The sequence below is a fragment of the Macrobrachium rosenbergii genome, chromosome 35, assembly GCF_040412425.1.
Source record: "Macrobrachium rosenbergii isolate ZJJX-2024 chromosome 35, ASM4041242v1, whole genome shotgun sequence".
Classification (NCBI taxonomy): domain Eukaryota; kingdom Metazoa; phylum Arthropoda; class Malacostraca; order Decapoda; family Palaemonidae; genus Macrobrachium; species Macrobrachium rosenbergii.
In genome coordinates, this window is record NC_089775.1 from 6616995 (window position 1) to 6635697 (window position 18703).

Consider the following 18703-nt stretch of genomic DNA (forward strand, 5'->3'; position numbering starts at 1 on the left):
GACAGAAAAGTCGGTTGCGCCGAAGAAACTTCGGCTCATTTTTTACTTTTTTTTTTTTTTTTGCTCCGACTTATTTGACTGAGGGACTCTCCCGCCAAATGTTGTTGATGCCACACTCCGTCTTGTACTTTGCACATTTATTGTCTCGGCATTTCATTCATTACCTCTGACTGACACTCGTCGACTGAGTAACTCGTGCTAAGCAGATCTATCTCACTGCAGCTGTTTATTCGGGACGCTGATCATTCACCCAGAAGTGACAGAACCCCATCTGATCGTCATGAATGAAACAGAATAACACAGACCGTGGAGGGTGCACTCGTGGACAGCATTTTATTAATAATTGCGGTGTGTGCGGACCATAATTAGGAGTGCTGGGAAAAGACCGATGTCGTCATTGTCATGGGACGTCAAGGGTGCCCACTCCGCATGGTGTGATCCCGGCTTAGGTTTCGGGAAATGTCCTCTGGGTCGTTCGTCTCTTCTATTCATTGCAAATGGAGTCAGTCACCGGAAACCATAGGTAGCGACTCGTTTAAGAGATCGTCTGAACCTTGGTGTCGAAGAGTGACTGCTTGCCTCTTTGACTTGTTGATGAGAAAACGAATTAGAAAACAGCCACAGACTACCAAATGTTGCGATTCCAGATCTTAAGGAGAAATGGGAAAGAAAAAACACGCTGGCAAGGAATCAGAAATGCACTTCTGTAATCAACACCAGAGCAGACAAGCCAGGAAGAAATGGCTGTGCTCGTAAATAGTCGCATTTCTGCCAGAGGGAAGAACGGAGGTCACACTTGGACTTGGAACGAGCAGAGGATCTTTGCACTTGGTCTCACCTTCTTCAGTTTTGACTCTTCGTAATTCAGCCTGAGTCTGGAGATGCTATTGGCTGTGGTCCCTCTAAGCATTGTCTTTGTGAATCATTCAACACATGAAATCTATAAAACTCTCTCTCTCTCTCTCTCTCTCTCTCTCTCTCTCTCTCTCTCTCTCTCTCTCTCTCTCTCTCTCTGCTGATGAAGAGTTAGAGGAATTTATTTCTGGTGATAGAAATTCTTTCTCGCTATACTGTGGTTCGGATTCCACAATAAGCTGTAGGTCCCCGTTGCTAAGTAACCAATTGGTTCTTAGCCACGTAAAATAAGTCTAATCCTTCAGCCCTAGAAGAGCTGACTTCAGTGGTCTGGTAAAACTAAGCTAAAACTTTCTCTTCTCTCTCCCAGTTGACTTTACAGTAATCCAAAATTATTAATTGTTATATAAAACCGATTTTATATTGAGAAATAATTGAAAGATCATCTTCATTGTTGTTTAGTATTATTGTTTTCAACACAAAAAAAGTGTGTTGCACGACACATCACAGGGAGGATAGCAGCAACGCTAAACGCTCAATAGCTGTGACGTTATTATCATAAGCATCTGATAATCATCAGGTCATGTACTGTACACAATCCTCGAGAGGTTCATTATCTCCCTGACGACGAGACCCTCTCGGAACACTGACGCTTTTGCAGTTATCGAGAATTCCTTCAATGATGTCCTTTCCTGGCGCGCCTTGCTGGGTTTCTGGGTGAGCAGTACAGTAGGCCTACTGGCTCTGAGACCATTTGCTCTGCTGCCTTTGCAGCCTTCTTCACCGTGCGACCTCACTGGGTCTCCCGATCACGGGGACTGGATTGGAAATCCTGCAATCGAATACGCAGCACCAATCCTCTGTTGCCCTCTGTCATCTTTCCGGGAGGGTGGGGTGAAAAACTTGCGTTACTGTATGAGTAATGAAGGCAAAAGTATTGCGGATTCCAGTGATGAATGTTGTTTTTCTTGATGTTATCATCGTACAACATCATGAATATGACCCTTCCAGTTTTTGGTAATGTGTATTGTCACTCGCGTTCAGATCTACCATATTGCCTCTGGAATGGGAACGAATGAATGAGTCAGCATAAAAATGGAGATAACTCACTAAAATCTAAGAGCAGAGCTTAGAATTAAGATTCTGAAATGATTTTGAGAAGTGAGTGGGCGGCGGCATCCACAGCAAAACCAGTTGAAATTGTAGTATTGCTTTTTATCCCTGTAAGATGTGTTAGCTGATGAGCCTGCTAACAGCGCCTAAGCACTGCCCATATAAGTGACGTCATTGTCCACGTCACGAGCTATCTGTACTTCCGCTGTGAGTCATTTGCAATGAAGATACGAAACCATGCTGAGTATCATTTCCTGATCCTGCCCAGCATTAGACCCAACAATCCCTATTCATTCCCTGTCTCGCCCTGGCAGGTTGTTATATTTCTAAAGAGATCATGTAACCATGTACAGGTTTTTGCATCTTCTCCCCATTTAACAGACGATGATGTGTTTGTTTTTATAAAGGTGATGATGTATTGCTGAGAATTCCGTCTCGGAACCGCCAGGCAGATTTACTGATGGGCGAGCTGCAATTAGTCACCTAAAGTTCTTGTTGATTGTCACAATTCCCTTTGCTTTTAGGATATTTGGCTGTGCTGACACTTGAACAAACATTCAAGAATTGTTTCCCTTTCGCCTTTGACTTTGTCGCCATTTTCTTTTGACGTTTCTTCTTCTATCCCGTTATCCACATTTTCCCTTCATCTTGCTTCTTGGCGTACCGTTAGGAGGTCTCACTGCTTCAGGCGGGGAGGAGGGGGCCGGGGTTTTGTCACCTCATTGCTTGTGACAGGTTCGCCGAAAATTTGTGTATGCTGTACCAGGACCCATATGTAGTACCTACTTTTACCCACGGTTTACTTATATGCTTTCATGAAGTTTCATTGCCTTGGAAGGCTTCTCTCTCTCTCTCTCTCTCTCTCTCTCTCTCTCTCTCTCTCTCTCTCTCTCTCACACACACACACACACACACTGGTTGTGCAAATTTTGAAACAGGCTCAGGCAGTGATATGAAATAACTTTCTAACTTCGACTGTTTACAGAAAAAGTTTTCATGAAGATTTTGAGTGGCCTTGCTAAGCAGTATTTATTCTAGAAATGGAGAAACTTAACACATCAGCATTTATGTATTTATGTGAATAAGCTGGAATTTGTTTTCCGTGATAAGCAGTAATTGGAATAGAACTACCTGAAGCTCTAAAAAGCAGCAGCTTTCCCATTTCCCTGTTCCTGAATAAACAGACAGGCTCTTCTTGCCTTGCGTCCTTAAACAGCAGTTGACCTGTAGCCTCTGTCCTTTGTCTTTCCTTCCTTCCTTTGCTATTTTATTATATTATTATTTCCCCTTCCTAGCTACGGACTTGGCTGCTGTTGTGTGGACTATCTGTTGACCAAATTCTGACGCAGTGCTTTGCATGTCTGTGGAAGCAATTTGGCCTCCACATTTCTGAGGCTACTGAGGTTCCCACGAACAAAATGAGCAGATGTCCTTATTCATCAGACGATTCAGCTTCTTCAACATTTCTTTGATAAGAAGCGTGAAACATCTTGAAGACTAGCAAAAACATAATGAGCAATCTGTCAAGATGCATAACGAAAGCAGGGGTGTTGGAACTGCAGACACAAGTTTCCATCGTCTTTCGCGTAGCCTTCGTCGTTAGTGTGATTTGTATCATACTTAAATTATCAACATTACTCTTTTAACTTTACTTTCCTGATCCGATTATTCCTGGGTTTCTTTTAAGGAGTTCGTGGTCCGCTTGCAGAACTGATTCATCCATGACAACGAAAATGTTAACCAAAAGTTTCATTCTTCACTCTCATTGGATATGTTTATGCGGCTTCCACAGCGCCCACAGAAAATGATTCTCGGAAATTTATATATACAGGTTTTGTTGGACGATAGATGACTGTGAACTTTAATTTTCTGATATTGGCTCTTTCCATGTTCTGTATTCACTCTTTACTTCATTACTCGAAGTTCGTAGAATTATAAAAGAAAGTCACTTCTTAATCATTCCTTTATTCTTGCCTCCTTAGCGAGCTTCCGGACTGTACTTCGTCCATGATCGTGCTAGACTAAAATATTCACAGCATTTCATGACAAAACATAACAATTAGAAAAAGTAAACAAGTGGTTACAACATTACAATTGTCATGGAATTACTGTTACGTGTAACATGTCAAAGAGTGGGCAACTGTCAATGGTTAAACCAACGGAATAACTATACAAAGAATTAGGTGTTTAACAAATCAAAAGTAAACTAACAGAAATAGATGTACTTTTATGTGTAGATATATAAAACTAGAAAATGTTCAGAACTTCGCTTAAAACAAAAACAAAAAACAAAAAAGAACAAAAAATGGTCAGTGCTTAAAAATGCTGAGAATCCTCTGTCATCCACAAGTACCCCTCAGAATTATTACTACATAGAATTTTTACACGCTCAGTAAGCGGTCTTTTCGTTATTTTTGTTTCGCCATGAAAGCCTACAAGGTGATTTTTGATTGATCCCGTCTGTGCTTCTTGCGAAATCTCTCTCCGACAGTGCAAGTGGTATATTCAATATATGTGGAGGAATTACATCCTATCCGGTTGCAGGAATACTGATATACCACATGATGACTGTGGGGAACTCCCCCTAAAACTGGTCTATTGCGAATGAATAGGATTTTTAAGTTCTTATTTTTCTTCGTCAGTTGGTAACGACTCATTCAAGATGACTTTATTCAAAAACTCTTACAGTTTCATCTACTACTTCCGTGGGAAAGTTATTATTTGTAAACATTAAATGTTTTATTCTGGTCATTTCATTGTGGAAGGAATCCCAGTCATGCAAACCCTATACCCTCTATGTAATCAAGTCTTAATTGAAAGTTACACAGTCTCTGAGACTAGTTGACTTTGCGTACACCGAAGCTTTTACAGTGTTATTGGATAAAGTACAGTAACTAAAGCATCCAGAAACGGCAAGGATTATTCTTTCCCAGTTCAAAAGTAAATTTAAGAACAGATTCCTCTTCAAATTTAGACTTCAGCCTTAATAACAAATTAGCATTGTCAACGACAATAAAACAATCATCAACATATCGTAAATACGTGGTGGGTTTTACAAGGGGGTTGTGTTCAAACACCTTATTCTCTAAATGACACAGAAAATTCGGCAAATGTGGGGCCAGAGCACTTCCCATACTTATAACTCCTTCACACTGTAAATACAAGTCACCGTTAGTATTCCTAAACGGTGTTTGTGTTGTACAAAGCTCCGAAACAGCGTTCAATGTTGCAGGCGGAATGTCAGGAGCAGCTGTTTCAGGGCGATGATACACGTTCTCCATATTTTAGCGAAGTTCTGAACATTTTCTAGATTTATATATCTATACGTAAAAGTACATATATTCATGTGAGTTTATTTTTGATTTGTTAAACACCTAATTCTTTGTGTAGTTATTCCGTTGTTTTAACATCAAGAGTTGCCCACTCTTTGACTTGTTACATGTTAGCAGTAATTCCATGACAATTGTAATATTTTAACCACTTGTTTACTTATTTGTAATTGTTATGTTTGGTCATGAAATGTGTAAATATTTTAGTCTAGCACAATTATGGACGAGGTACAGTCCGGAAGCTCGCTATGGAGGTAAGATAAAAGGAATTCGAGGAATGAAGTGAAGAGTGAATAGAGAACATTGGAAAGAACCAATATCAAAATAGTTAGAGTTTGCAGTCATCTATCGTTCAATGAAACCTGCACAATAAACAAACTACTGCCTATATATACACACACATATACATACATACATACACATACACACACACACACACACACACACACATATATATATATATATATATATATATGTGTGTGTGTGTGTATATATATATATATATATATATATATATATATATATATATATATATATATATATATATATATATATATATATATATATATATATATATATATATATATATATATATATTAATATTATATACACAAATTCATGCATACTATTTTGGCATATTCTCTCTCTGTGCAATTTCTATTGAAGTCAATGACATTGTCTGCAGAGAAGATCTTTTCTCTTAGACTCCGAATCAGTCTCTACTTCTTTTTCTCTTCAGGTGAGCTTCTTCTTACTGACTTTATACAGTTGATACTGGACCCTTTCCCCACCTTTCGGTGGCGTCTTCAGGACTAAAATACAAATTGACTTTAACAGTTGTTATTGCAACATGTGGACTTAACAGGTAACCCTTAGATAAAAGATGCTGCCACTGGAATGAAGAAATTATATTGGTCGGAGGGTCTCATCGTCTCGCTGGCGGTCTGTGCTGCAGCAAGGGCATTCTGGCGCTCTGTAGGAAGGGCCCTTTGTCGTATTGTGGGACATAGGGTGAGACTGAGTTTGTGATCTACGTCTCTGGCCAATATTTTTCTATTTGTTCCACTGTCTGTGCTTCCTGTCATATTGGGGGGTGTTTCTCCATTCAGATTCTCTCAGGTGTCTTGTGGTTTCGTCGAAGAAAGGAAGATGAAGTCCATGTTCCCCAGTATGTTTCACAAATCCAGGCCTTCACAAATCCAGGCCTTTGTTAGTTTATACTTACGGCTTCTGCTGCTTAACATCTATGGAGACGGACTTCTCTATGCACGATCTCTGAGACTCCTTATAATTCTTGCAGCATTCGTTGACAGTTGAGGGTGTCTACTTAATGTTGGAATCACGCCCTAGAAGGAACTGGTCATCCGACGTGTGGGTATGGGTATGACTCATATTTTTTTTTTTTCATAAGCATTCAGGCTGATTCATGGACTGAATGCATTAATCTTGGGGAAAGTTTTGCACATATTCTTCTGATTTTTTTCTTATGTACTTATTATGCTAGAAATATTTGTTTATACATGGAGAAACCCTTGTAGAAGGAAAACATCGTTTAAAAACTCATTGCATTTGATATTGATATTGATAAATGAACAAGTACATTCCATAAGATAATCGAGGTCATGAGTAGTATGAGAGTTAGAAGTTCCCCTGTTACCCGGGGACGTCAGAGTAGGACTTTTAATATCCCTGAGGCAGCCACAGTTTCTGTCACGACACTGAAATCATTCCACAATCATTAACCCTTGATTTACAATGTGCCAACACTGCCTCAGGGTGCAATGCTTGCAACTTGAAGGCTGCCACCAATGCAAGCAACAGGTAATACACTGGTCATACACCTGAATTCTCTTCCCAGTAGGATACCTTAACATATAGGTGGTTGTTGAGACAAAACTCCCCATGTGAACATGAGTGACTGACTTACTACACTCAAAGACTGACCATTCAGTCATTTCCTCGTCTTCAGTAGCATTTGGACCAAAAGTTTAATCTGAAGTTTGAGTATCATGAATACTTAAATAAATTAACTTTTTACATTATTATTACAAAGAACGGGGAAGCATTTCCCAAATAATGAGCGGAACATTAATACTACAATGATGTGGAGGTTACATTATGTCAGTCATATCTGAGGTTTGCATCTGTTAAAAAGCAATGGGAATCCCAGACTTTAATGTGGCCCTTTAAGTTTAAATGAACTTATAATCAAGCTCTTTGAAGAAGACAGAAGATAAAGATCTTGTTCTGAAGTGACTCCATAGTCAGTTTGTAGAGCTTCAGTGTTGTAGATCATTCATAAAATGGACAGCAGTGAACAGAAGCAAATGGATATGAGGCAGGGCAGATGGCACCTGTGAGTGAACTACTGAATATTCTTGACAGGTTTTATGTGGGTTGTCTATTCAACTGCACCTTTCCATAGGAACTACTGAGGCAATCATGAACCACCTTGGAAATATCAGGAATTGTTGTACATATAGAATGTTACTGCCTGTAGCTAAGTCTTGAGCCTAGTTTAACTCAGTGGTGTACAAGACATACAGACACGTGGGTGCTCTGCTGGTTCTACTGCCTATGGAAAATAGCTTCTGCCACTGACTGATAACGTGGAGGTTTAGTTCCCTGCTTGATAACATGAAAGTATGGTCACAGCTTTGCTCTCTTCAAGCATTTTTATCAGATTGCTTGAAGTTTGGCTCTGGATTGAGGTCATGACCTCTTTGAGTTGGTGTCATGGAGTCAGAGGACAACAATTGGTGATTCTGCTAGCTATGGCGTTCAGTCAGAAACAAGGCGTGTCTTATTTTTGCCATGGCATCAGTTGTTTCATTATTTTTAAAGCAAAATATTGTTTTTGATAGTTCTAAAGCGATTTTGACAAATATGATATTTACTTCAGACCCCATCATTTCTAACAGTAATGAAGGACTCAGTGGAAAACTGTACCCTTAAGGTCACATTAGATTTGGGTTTTAGGAGGTGAAAAACCCAACTCCAGCTGGGACTCAGCACCCTAAGTTAGGTTAAGTAGGGTAGGTTAGGTTAGGCTAATGTGCATCTCTGAATTTCAAACATTTTCATTCTCCCTGACACAAAATAGCCCAGTTTCCCATAGTGATCCTCTCATTACTGATAGATATAGAGGGCATTGTAATGGATTAATCAACTATTTGTCGCAGAAATGTCAAATTCATCAACATCACAAAGAAATAGAAGGAGAATAATTTTACAATAGGTGTCCATAAATTTACAAAAGAAACATACTAACAAAGTACCTATTTTCTTGAGGCAGATTCAGCAATTAGAAATGTGATCAGTCTGAAGGACAAATGAATGAAGTCTTCTGAAAAACCAAAATCTCTCAAATGAATTGCCTGGATTCCAACATAATTGAATTTTATGCTTTTCTGTTGGTTATTTTCACCACTGACGTTCGACTTTAAATGTTGTATTTTGAATGAAAATAGATTTAGGTAATCAGGGTGAAATCCTATGGGTAAGACCTCTGAGTGCCTGATATAAGCAGTAGCTTATGTCTTGTGGAAGATCACACTTGCATCTGGACGGTCACTAATTTTGGGTCCTTTTCAGGAATTCAGTGACCTCGAGTGTGACATTTGCAGTAATTTGTACACTGAAGATCACTGCCCGAGACTTCTCCCTTGTTCCCACACGTTCTGTGGCCCTTGCATTGATGGGCTTATCTCGGCTGAAAAGCAAGAATGTCCTGTCTGTAGGAAAACATTCAAGGCTGATTCAGCAGAAGACGTGGCGATTTGCAGAAGCCTCCTTAATGTCGCAAAGCAACTTTCATCCATGCACCTAGCATCAGCAATTTCGTCCAGAGCTCCAAAGAAACCCTTTCTAGAGACTGCCAAGTATTTCAGGGTGAATGTTATTGAAAAAGGCATCGCAGTTTGCGAGGAAACAAAAGTTGAAGTTAATGGCCGCATTGACAGCAACAGTAAGATGACAGGAGGACTTGAAGGATTTATTCAGAAGCTGGAAGAAATAAAACTTTCCAGCAAAGAGACATGGAACAATATTGCCCAAGACAACAAACTGCTGATGGACAAGTTGGATATTATTGAAGGGAAGGAACGACAAATGAAAGACTCAGAAGACAAAGTGGAAACAGCAACTGACTTTGCTTCCGCTGCAAGTCCCATGGACGAGGCCGGAAAGGTTCTTCAGGAAGTTGATGAGACAGCCAATGAAATTAAGCAACTTCTTCAGGAAAATAAAGACAACATGAAGCAGGTGAGTTAGCTCTCTCTCTCTCTCTCTCTCTCTCTCTCTCTCTCTCTCTCTCTCTCTCTCTCTCTCTCTCTCTCTCTCTCTCTCGCTTGGTTCTAACACTGCTCATGAAAGGGATTATTGCTTTTTACTTCTCTGTATCACTCATTCTGTGGCTTCAGATACCTTCAGAATACTCCCATATTATCAGTGAGGCCTGTCCTTAGAAGTGAATTTGTAATAACACTTTTTTTTTTAAAGCTTTTCCATTCAGGGGATCTTTATTGTCTTGTAGATACCTATGATTGCAGCCATTTTGGTGGTCCCATTAATCAGAATAATCTGTGTAATCTCTGCCCTGATTGCAAGATACTCTTCATAATCTGTCTTCTTGTATTTGTCTTCCAGGATATTTTCAAGATCGGAACGGATTTAGAAGGTCTCACGAAAGATCTCGGAAGAATAATTGAGGAATTAGAAGGAGACTCTGTCGTAAGCCTTACAGTAAGTTCAAGGAGTCTTTTCTTCCACAGAAAATCAAAACGCTGAAAAAAAAAATTGTCTTGAGAAACATCTACTCTACAGACTCAAGATAAGTGTAACTGAATGAGATGATGAAGTCTTAATTTGTTTCAAACAACCCCTTACTTTACAAAAGCCTATCCTAAGAGTCAGCACAATTTCCAGACACTCCACATAAGAAGAAGAAGAATAGTTCCCCTTTACACTTGTCTGAGGATGCATCTGGACCTCTAGGTGCCCTGGTGGGGAAGCTGATCATTTTTTTGTGCGTGTGTTTGTGATTTTGCCAATATCATTCAGAGATCTTGCGTTTTTTTGCTAATTCCCACCTTTAATATTCACTATTCCATTCCATAAAGTTACCATTCTACTTGCTATTCCACTCTATGATGTTGGGGAGTGATGCATCAGCTATTTTCTTCCTCTCATCCAAGTATGATCTATGAATTGCCATAAATCAGGACAAGTGAGGTGCTTCAGCCCTCTGAGTAAGTGAACTTCGAACCCTATCAAGTTTTGTGACCCATTCAGAGAACTGGCAGACCATTGGCTTCTCCTGTGCCACAAGATTCATAGTCAGGACACAGATAGCTTCCATTCATCCCATTATTTGCTGCAGAAACACAGAGAGGGGCAGTTTTCACCCTTGGGGTGCTCAGTGGCCCTGATTCACAATCAGATAAGGGGAAAGGGGACGTATCTTCTTCTGTGGGATGTCTAGAGGTCATGCTGATACATAGAATAGGTTACTATATATCAATGTGTTTGTATTTGAAAACATGACTTTGGTTTTTCAAAAACGGATTTATATTACGAAAAAGAACGTAAAAACATGAACACACTTTCAGATAATTAACTTTGAATCAAGGTGAAGTAAATAACTTCTGACCCGAATTGGTCATGAGATTTTCAATCAAGGAACCTTTCTTCAGGTGACTGAGCTCCGAGGTCCTCATGTTCGATTCAGAGTGGATGCCCAAAGAAAGATTTTTGCTGTCAAGACCTTCGAAGGAAACTGAGGGTGGCTCCAGTCAAGATTGAGTCAACAACCAACTATATGTGAATCATCTTCAAGAAGGAGTTCTCCCACCAAAATGCTTTGCCATAGAGGTAAGCTTATTCCTATGAGGATATGAGTAGGATTCATTTCTATCTCACAATCCTTTAGGAATCATTGTCCAAGTTCACTATTATCTGAGGAATTTCTTTATTTGGAATGAACATTATGAACAGTTCTTGATATGGAATGTGAGTCCAGCACTGACTGACCCAGGTCACATTTTATGGAGAAAAGAGAAGATGCTGCAACTTGGGGCTTTGAATGTGCATGGATTATGTGGTGCAGAGGGTGAAGGGAGGAATAACAACAGCTGATTTGTTTAAGAAGAGAGAAAAAAGAAGAATGTTTTGGCACTGAGTGAGAGACGGTGAAAATGCAGCGTGTGCAAACCTGGAAAGGACAGCAGCAGATGTTGGTGCAAAATTGTAGATAAGAAAATCTTTCTTGAAAAGATCGTGTGGAATAACTCATGTTTACGTACAATACAGTACTGATGAGGGATGGTGAATAGAAACTGCAGGAACTGGTGAGAGAATTTGAAAGTGTTTGTAAGAAGAGAAAGTTGAGAGTAGATGGATGTTGGGAGAATGGATGATCTGTTTAGGTATTTTGGAGAAGATATATTGGATGTTGTCAGATTGAGGGAACAGATGAGTCACAGAATAAGTGAAACAAGGAAGGAAGGAAGGAAGGAAGGAAGGAAGGAAGGAAGGAAGGAAGGAAGGAAGGCAGCAGGATGTGTGCAAAAGACAGGGAGGAAGCTTATATTCTCTACGGAAGTCAGGGTTGGATAATGTCAAGGTACTGTTGAGCCAACTCTCCTTTATGGAAGTGAAGTGTTGATGCTGAATATGAATGAAAGAGAAAGGTGGAAGCTGTAAAGCTGAATTGTCTGTGTAGTATGGATGGATCATTGTGTTTTGAGATGGTTCAGTCATGTGGAGAGAATATAGGAGGATGACAGGTTTTGTGAAATGAGTCAAGAAGAAGAAGAAGAAGAAGAAGAAGAAGAAGAAGAAGAAGAAGAAGAAGAAGAAGAAGACTGATGAATGAGATCAAAATGGATAGAGTTGAGTGGTGCAGTGTTTGCAAGAGTAAGGGTTTAATTGCACTACTGATGAGCCTTCGGTGTAGGAGGAGGATAATCAAGAGCTAATAAAAAGATTGTGAGTTTCCTGCAAAGGGTTTCATCCACAATAGACTTTTTCTACTTTATTTCAGTTAACCTCTTCTTCTTCTTCCTTTTCCTCTTCTTCATGTCTATGGACATTGCTGTTGATGCAACCAGTAATAATATTTTTAATAATAAGGGTAATAATTTTTATTAGTAATTTTATTATTGTTCTAACGAGTATCTTCCGCCTCCATTCCCTTCACAGCTTGATTCCTTGGTGCAAGGATCTTCCTCTTCCCCACCAAGGGCGTTCCTGGATCTGACATATGGATCCACCCACCTGGGGAGGGTCATCATCAGAATCATTGATCAAGGCGGCCAGTTGGGTTTGAACTTCATCCAAATGTGCTCGGGAAGGATGGGACCCTCTTATGCCAACTCTCAGGTCATTCAAGTAAGGAATAAAGGTAAGGCCGGTGAAGATATAGGAATGGGTGCATATGTGTCCCATGGAGGAGGCACATCAACTCAAGCAGTGTTGTCATCGAGGGAGGACTGGGAGAGGGAGATGAGTAGGAAGACCTATGAAAAGACCCCAGAAATTGCGGGAGAATTGAGGGGAGACATCTCATATGAAGGAGCTTCACTGTTTTGGATCGTCACCAGAGATGATTCCGGGGTGGGATGTGGGTATTGCTTCGGGAAGGTGGAGGAAGGACTGAATGTCCTCAGAGACGCCATCTCGAAGCATCCAGACCATACGAAAATCAAGGTGGCCCAGTGTGGCCTTGTATTTTGTCCGTGATTTTTTCCCTACAGATGAAGAAGCAAATTTTGAGTTTGATTTTAACTCTCATAATAATTCTCAAATAAAGATGTTCTCAGTGCTATTATGCGTGTTTTATTTTATCACGTTATTATTATTATTATTATTATTATTATTATTATTATTATTATTATTATTATTTTTGATGATTATTTCTTGTTGAATTTTCTCTTCTCTCTCTCTCTCTCTCTCTCTCTCTCTCTCTCTCTCTCTCTCTCTCTCTCTCTCTCTCTCTCTCTCTTTCAAAATGCAAACTATTATCTTACAAGAACAAATGTTGGTGGAGTTGAACAGCCAAGGAAGAAAGAAAGATGGATTCAATGAAGGTCAGAAACACAACAGACACAAAAATTAATTTCCTTGACCTTGACCTTTTCTGAGCCCATCAGACAGATTGACACTGGTACCCATTCACATTTGGGTGGACTGGTGGGCGGTAGGTAGGCAAGGAGTGATGATTCCTGGGCCTAGCAAAGTGAATCAGGTGCAACAGCGCCACTCAGTCATTGCTTCTTCTTCTTCTTCTTCTTCTTCTTCTTCTTCTTCTTCTTCTTCACCCACTTTGGCTGATTGCACCAACCAAAGGTGCACCTTAAGTAATGACTGCCTGTCTGTGCGTGCAGAAAATACTTGATAAAATACAATAATACAAGAAAAGAAGCCTTTGGTGAAAAGTCGCCATTTTTGAGAAGTCGCCATTTTTTCAGATTGTATAAAGCGGGCTTGAAAAATCTGCTGATAAAAATCATCTTCAATTATTCCTTGCTATTCAAAGTTATCCACGTAATAAATAAGTTGGTTATCTCACATTATATTGGACTGGCCATTTTGGATAAGATTTTTCTGATTTTCATGGGAAATGTTCATCCTGTGAAATCATCTCTCCTCCCCCACCTTTCTTTCATTGTTGATATTGCAACAAAGTTTTTTTTGTTAATGACTGGAACAACAATAAACATGTCTGAAAGAATCTTAAACTGAAGAAACCTCGATTGCAATCAAGCAATCAAGGAAAAATCAGAGTTGTCTACAGAAGGCAAAAGCAAAGAAAGTCAAGAAGAAGAAGAAGACTCTAGGAAGTGAAGAGTATCACTAAACCTAAGAATCGCTATGGAAGGAAGGAAGGAAGGAAAGAAGGCAAAAAGGAAGGACACTTCTCAGCCCACAAGAAGACCAAGCGACAATGAGGAATTTGGCACATTCTGACACCCTTGCCTGTCCAAGAGCAACTAATACCTCGTCAAGAGGGGGGACTTGGTGCCCTGTGGGTTTGCAAGGTAAGTCTTCTCTCTTTCTCTTCTTTCTTTCTTTCACAGATCAGTCATTTTATTCACCCTCATCCTTGTGTGGTTTTATTTGTATCTGTCAGCACTGGGCGTCTGTCTATCCCATGTCCTGCAGGTGCTAAGAGTTAGACCTCAGATGCCCAGAAGCAGCCATGCAATTAAGTCCTACTCCTTCTTCTTCTTCTTCTTTTCTTCTTCTTCCTTCGAGGGCAGCAACCTGACTGCCCAACACATCATTGCACCTGAACCATCTCTGTCTGTATACAGACAGAACAGACATAGTCTTCTCTCCTCACTTCACAGAGACCAAACTTGTCTCTGCTGTTTACATAGGTAAGTAAAATATTCTTCTTATTATAGATTTATCTCTGCACTGGTTTTCCCTTGGGGTCAAATGTTCACAATGATAGTGGTAAATAGAGAGAGAGAGAGAGAGAGAGAGAGAGAGAGAGAGAAGAAATTTGTTCACTTAGATTTTCAAGATTTGTTCCCAGGAACCTGTTCATTATCATTTGTGGTACGAAAGAGTCTGCTCATTGGCTGTTAGATGATGACGTCAGAAAGGACAACCACCAATCACTGCTGAACACGATCTATCCCATTAGAGATACGACGATATTTAAGTTAAATGTTCTATATAGAAAGGTAAGTATCTGTCAACAATACGTCTGCCATAACGAAGAGAGAATAACTGTTGGTATTATCAGATAAAGTCGAAGTCAATTTATTTGATGAGTGACGTCATAGTTATGGCCCAACTATGACGTCACCCAACTTTCTTGGAAAAAACTATTGTATTCATATTTTGTATACAGCTTAAATCTAGTATTCTTCAAAATTATGATTTTTGTATTATATTCTAAACTAATTTATAACTAATTTCTGTCTGACATATAATATGTGGATGAAAATCGTAAATCTAGACGAGGATTTTCGATGCAGGGATGCTGGCAACACGCAAAATCTGGGGCCTCTCTTGGGCGCCAGCACGTAGTAAGGGGGCACTTGCTCCACCCTGAAATCCTGGGAAAAAATGTCAATGTAACTATCTGTATTTTTTTTTTACTGCAATTTCACTGCATATACTATATATATATATATATTATATATATATATATATATATATATATATATATATATATATATATATATATATATATATATATATATATATATATATATATATATATATATATATATATATATATAGCAAGAAGGCACTAAAGCAGACAGCTTGGTACATGGTTTTCCTTTATACGTTTGAGATCCTTGTCTCATCCTCAAGGCTAAAATACAAAGGAAAATACACAAACACAGCAAGATTTAGGATATATGTACAAATAAAATATGATAAAGTAAAACATCAGTATAGTCGCATTGCAGCCTTGAAAATGCGACTATAGCAATTGTCGTGAAACGTCGGCATAATAAACGTATTGTAATAATGGCGTCTTTCCTTACAAGTTCGAGACTATATGCATATATATATATATATATATATATATATATATATATATATATATATATATATTAATATATTGATATATATATATATATATATATATATATATATATATATATATATATATATATATATATTATCTTAATCTGTTGAATTATTTCATTGATTTTTAACGTAAATTTTCACTTTCTTTAAAAAAGTCCTACAAAGCTGATGTTGGGCTTTCTTTAGCTCCCCTCTTGAGGTGTTATCATATTTGGTATTGTAGTATTTCACCCATTTGTTTTTATCCTTTCATATTCAACAAGCGGAGTGTTGTTCTACGAGCGGGAGTGCTGTTCTCTGTCTTTGCTGGTTCGCTAGTTTCCCCTATTGTTCTCCCGTCTTCCTGACCTGACGTGGCATTCTGCCTGTTCTAACGAAAGGATTGGTTTTCAGCTCCACTGAGAGGAGATCTCGCCACCCTGCTATTTTTTGTGCACTCGCTGACCTCTGGAATATTATCACAGGTCTCTGCTTTTCTTCGGGTCGTGTCCCGAGAGTATCGTAAGCACGCTCCTACGGACAGTATCCTGTGCTGAGTTGCAGTGTTGAGGTCTGCCTTGCGCCCTCTTGCCTTGAGCTGTGCTGTGGGTCAACCTGTTTGCCCACCTGAGAGTGCGTAGCGGCGTTGTCTCCTGGAGTCGTCAGGAGGCCCTCTGAGTTCGAAGAAGGTGAGATTTACCTACACAATTCTTCGCTATTTGTTATATTAATATCGATACTCGCCATACTGGATAGTTGGGTCATCGCCAGGACCATCGTCATCTCACTCGCCCCCCTTGTGTTTATTTTTTTTCCGAGTGTTTTGACGTGAAATCCCTGCCTTAAGGACAGATTTACTTAGCTAAAGAAGCTATTTAATATTTATATTTTCTTCAGTGAAACGGTGATGGTTTCCTTGTTATTGTTTATTATGTACTAGAAATATTAGGTTTAAGGATATTTTACCTCACTTATGCCTCTTTCTATCGTGTGATAGTTGAAATTCCGATTTTGTACAAGTGTTGTTTTCTACCTCCTACTAGTTCTTTCTCTTATTCTACTGGATATGATAGTTAGCTAGGAGAATGGTGGTAGTGATTCAGATTTTGTTTGCAAGTGAGTTTTCCTGTCCCTAGATCAGTTTTTGGGGACGTTCCGTTGTAATGTTTAAGTTTACTTATTGTTAATAAATTAATTGTTAAGGTTTTTGTTCTTCGTTTGCTTTCCCCTCTCCTGGGTGTCGCTTCTTGCTTGAGATCTGTGTTATTTTTTTGTCCGGAATCTTTGTCTATTTTGGCAACTGCTTCTGAGAAGTGAATCTGCATAATATAAAGGAAGATTTGCTGTGGCTCTTGCATTAATAAAGGGAGTTCATAACAATATATATATATATATATATATATATATATATATATATATATATATATATATATATATATATATATATATATATATATATATTATATATATACATTTATATATTTATATACAGTATATGAAATTTTTATCACACATGATTAAATACAATCATGAAGCTACAAATGTAGTTTGATATCAATTCACGCTACTTCGGGAATATCCCAATGGGGAATTATCATCGAAGGAATTTTATAAGTGATAAATGGATCAGTACCGCCGGGTGGTGGCTCAGTGGTTTGACCATCGACTGGAGTTGTTGGAAAGTATCGTGTCGAGGATCGGGACCCGGCAGTACTGATCCACTTATCACTTATAAAATTCCCCTTCGGTGAAAATTCCCCATCGGCGAAATTCCCGAAGTAGCGTGAATTGGATATTAAACAACATTTGTAGCTTCATGATTATATATGTAAGGTCTGGGGATTGAGCGACATACTGGCTGGGTGTTAACTGGTTGTTCCTTACTGAGATGTTGTTGTTGTTTTAGATTTAGCTGGTCTTGTGCCAGCACGGGCCCTGCTTCTAGAGCAGCCTGTAAATATATGTACAGAGTCTTCGGAGATGTTATTGACGTGTGCGAGCGGTAAGGTAGCGTCTACACACAGACAGGTAAGAACAGAGGTACAGAACCGGGCATCTGTGTTTGTCGGCAGACAAACAGATGGCGATATTGAGAGACATGATTGACATACGGTGACGAAACATATATCGATGGAAAGGCCAGGAAATTCTACATGTGGCCAATTGCATGAGATTCAAGACAGATTAATGAATACAATGCAGTAGCATAATATATGTGAAATGGCGAGATGTTTGGCGTCTTCACAAGCAGAAACAAACATACAGTTTGATACAGAAGATTCGGTGGAAAATTATGTTTACATGATTAGAATGCTTGCATGGCAATGCAAGTAGTGGTGATTGTACATAAATCAAGACAACAATGGTTAGGGAGAAACAGACGGAAATATTGTATGGTTGAAATCGCGTTCCGTTAGAGAAAGAAAACGAGATGCTGTTGTTTTGTCTCGTCCCCTCCGATGGATGACGATTGACGAACGCTCGACCACGCACGTGTTTGGAAGAGACGGCGTCAGGCTCTTACAATATAAAATATATTTATTTTTCATATAAATATAGGATTTCTTGTACATTCTAGATTTAATGTAAATTAGATTGAAAGATTTAAGCTTTAATTTATTATGTATCAAAAGGGTTGGAGTTATGTGATTTACAAAAGCTGCCATTAATTATTTTATACATAATTCATCAAGGATTTTTGTAAATTCCACGAATCACCTTTGATAGCCAATGAGTCCTCATTAATTTCATATTTCATATTCTATATTAAACAGAGAGATATTTTACAAATAATACTTTAAATCATGGATAATATTCTACATAGTTTCAAGATACTGCCATAATTTTAAAAATCATTATTTGACGTATGTCGA

The 18703-nt window shown here is 38.9% G+C and overlaps 2 protein-coding genes across 2 annotated transcripts in view; one reads left to right on the forward strand and one right to left on the reverse strand.

Moving 5' to 3' along the window:
* LOC136856446 (small ribosomal subunit protein eS8-like) overlaps positions 1-18703 on the reverse strand; it is a 192820-nt gene that overhangs the window by 66619 nt on the left and 107498 nt on the right. The gene's annotated exons all lie outside the window — the stretch shown is intronic.
* Positions 5518-13123, forward strand: LOC136856444 (E3 ubiquitin-protein ligase TRIM13-like). Its single transcript, XM_067134325.1, has 5 exons — positions 5518-5551; positions 8892-9560; positions 9945-10040; positions 10991-11168; positions 12498-13123. Exons 1-4 carry the CDS (start codon positions 5546-5548, stop codon positions 11075-11077), a joined length of 858 nt encoding a protein of 285 aa, XP_066990426.1. The 5' UTR covers positions 5518-5545; the 3' UTR covers positions 11078-11168; positions 12498-13123.

What these genes read in the sequence shown, in the direction of transcription:
- LOC136856444 (XM_067134325.1), top strand. An exon ending in ATAAAGACAACATGAAGCAG is followed by an intron (nt 9,561 to 9,944) that starts GTGAGTTAGCTC and finishes TTTGTCTTCCAG; the next exon opens with GATATTTTCAAGATCGGAAC. An exon ending in ACTCTGTCGTAAGCCTTACA is followed by an intron (nt 10,041 to 10,990) that starts GTAAGTTCAAGG and finishes ACCTTTCTTCAG; the next exon opens with GTGACTGAGCTCCGAGGTCC.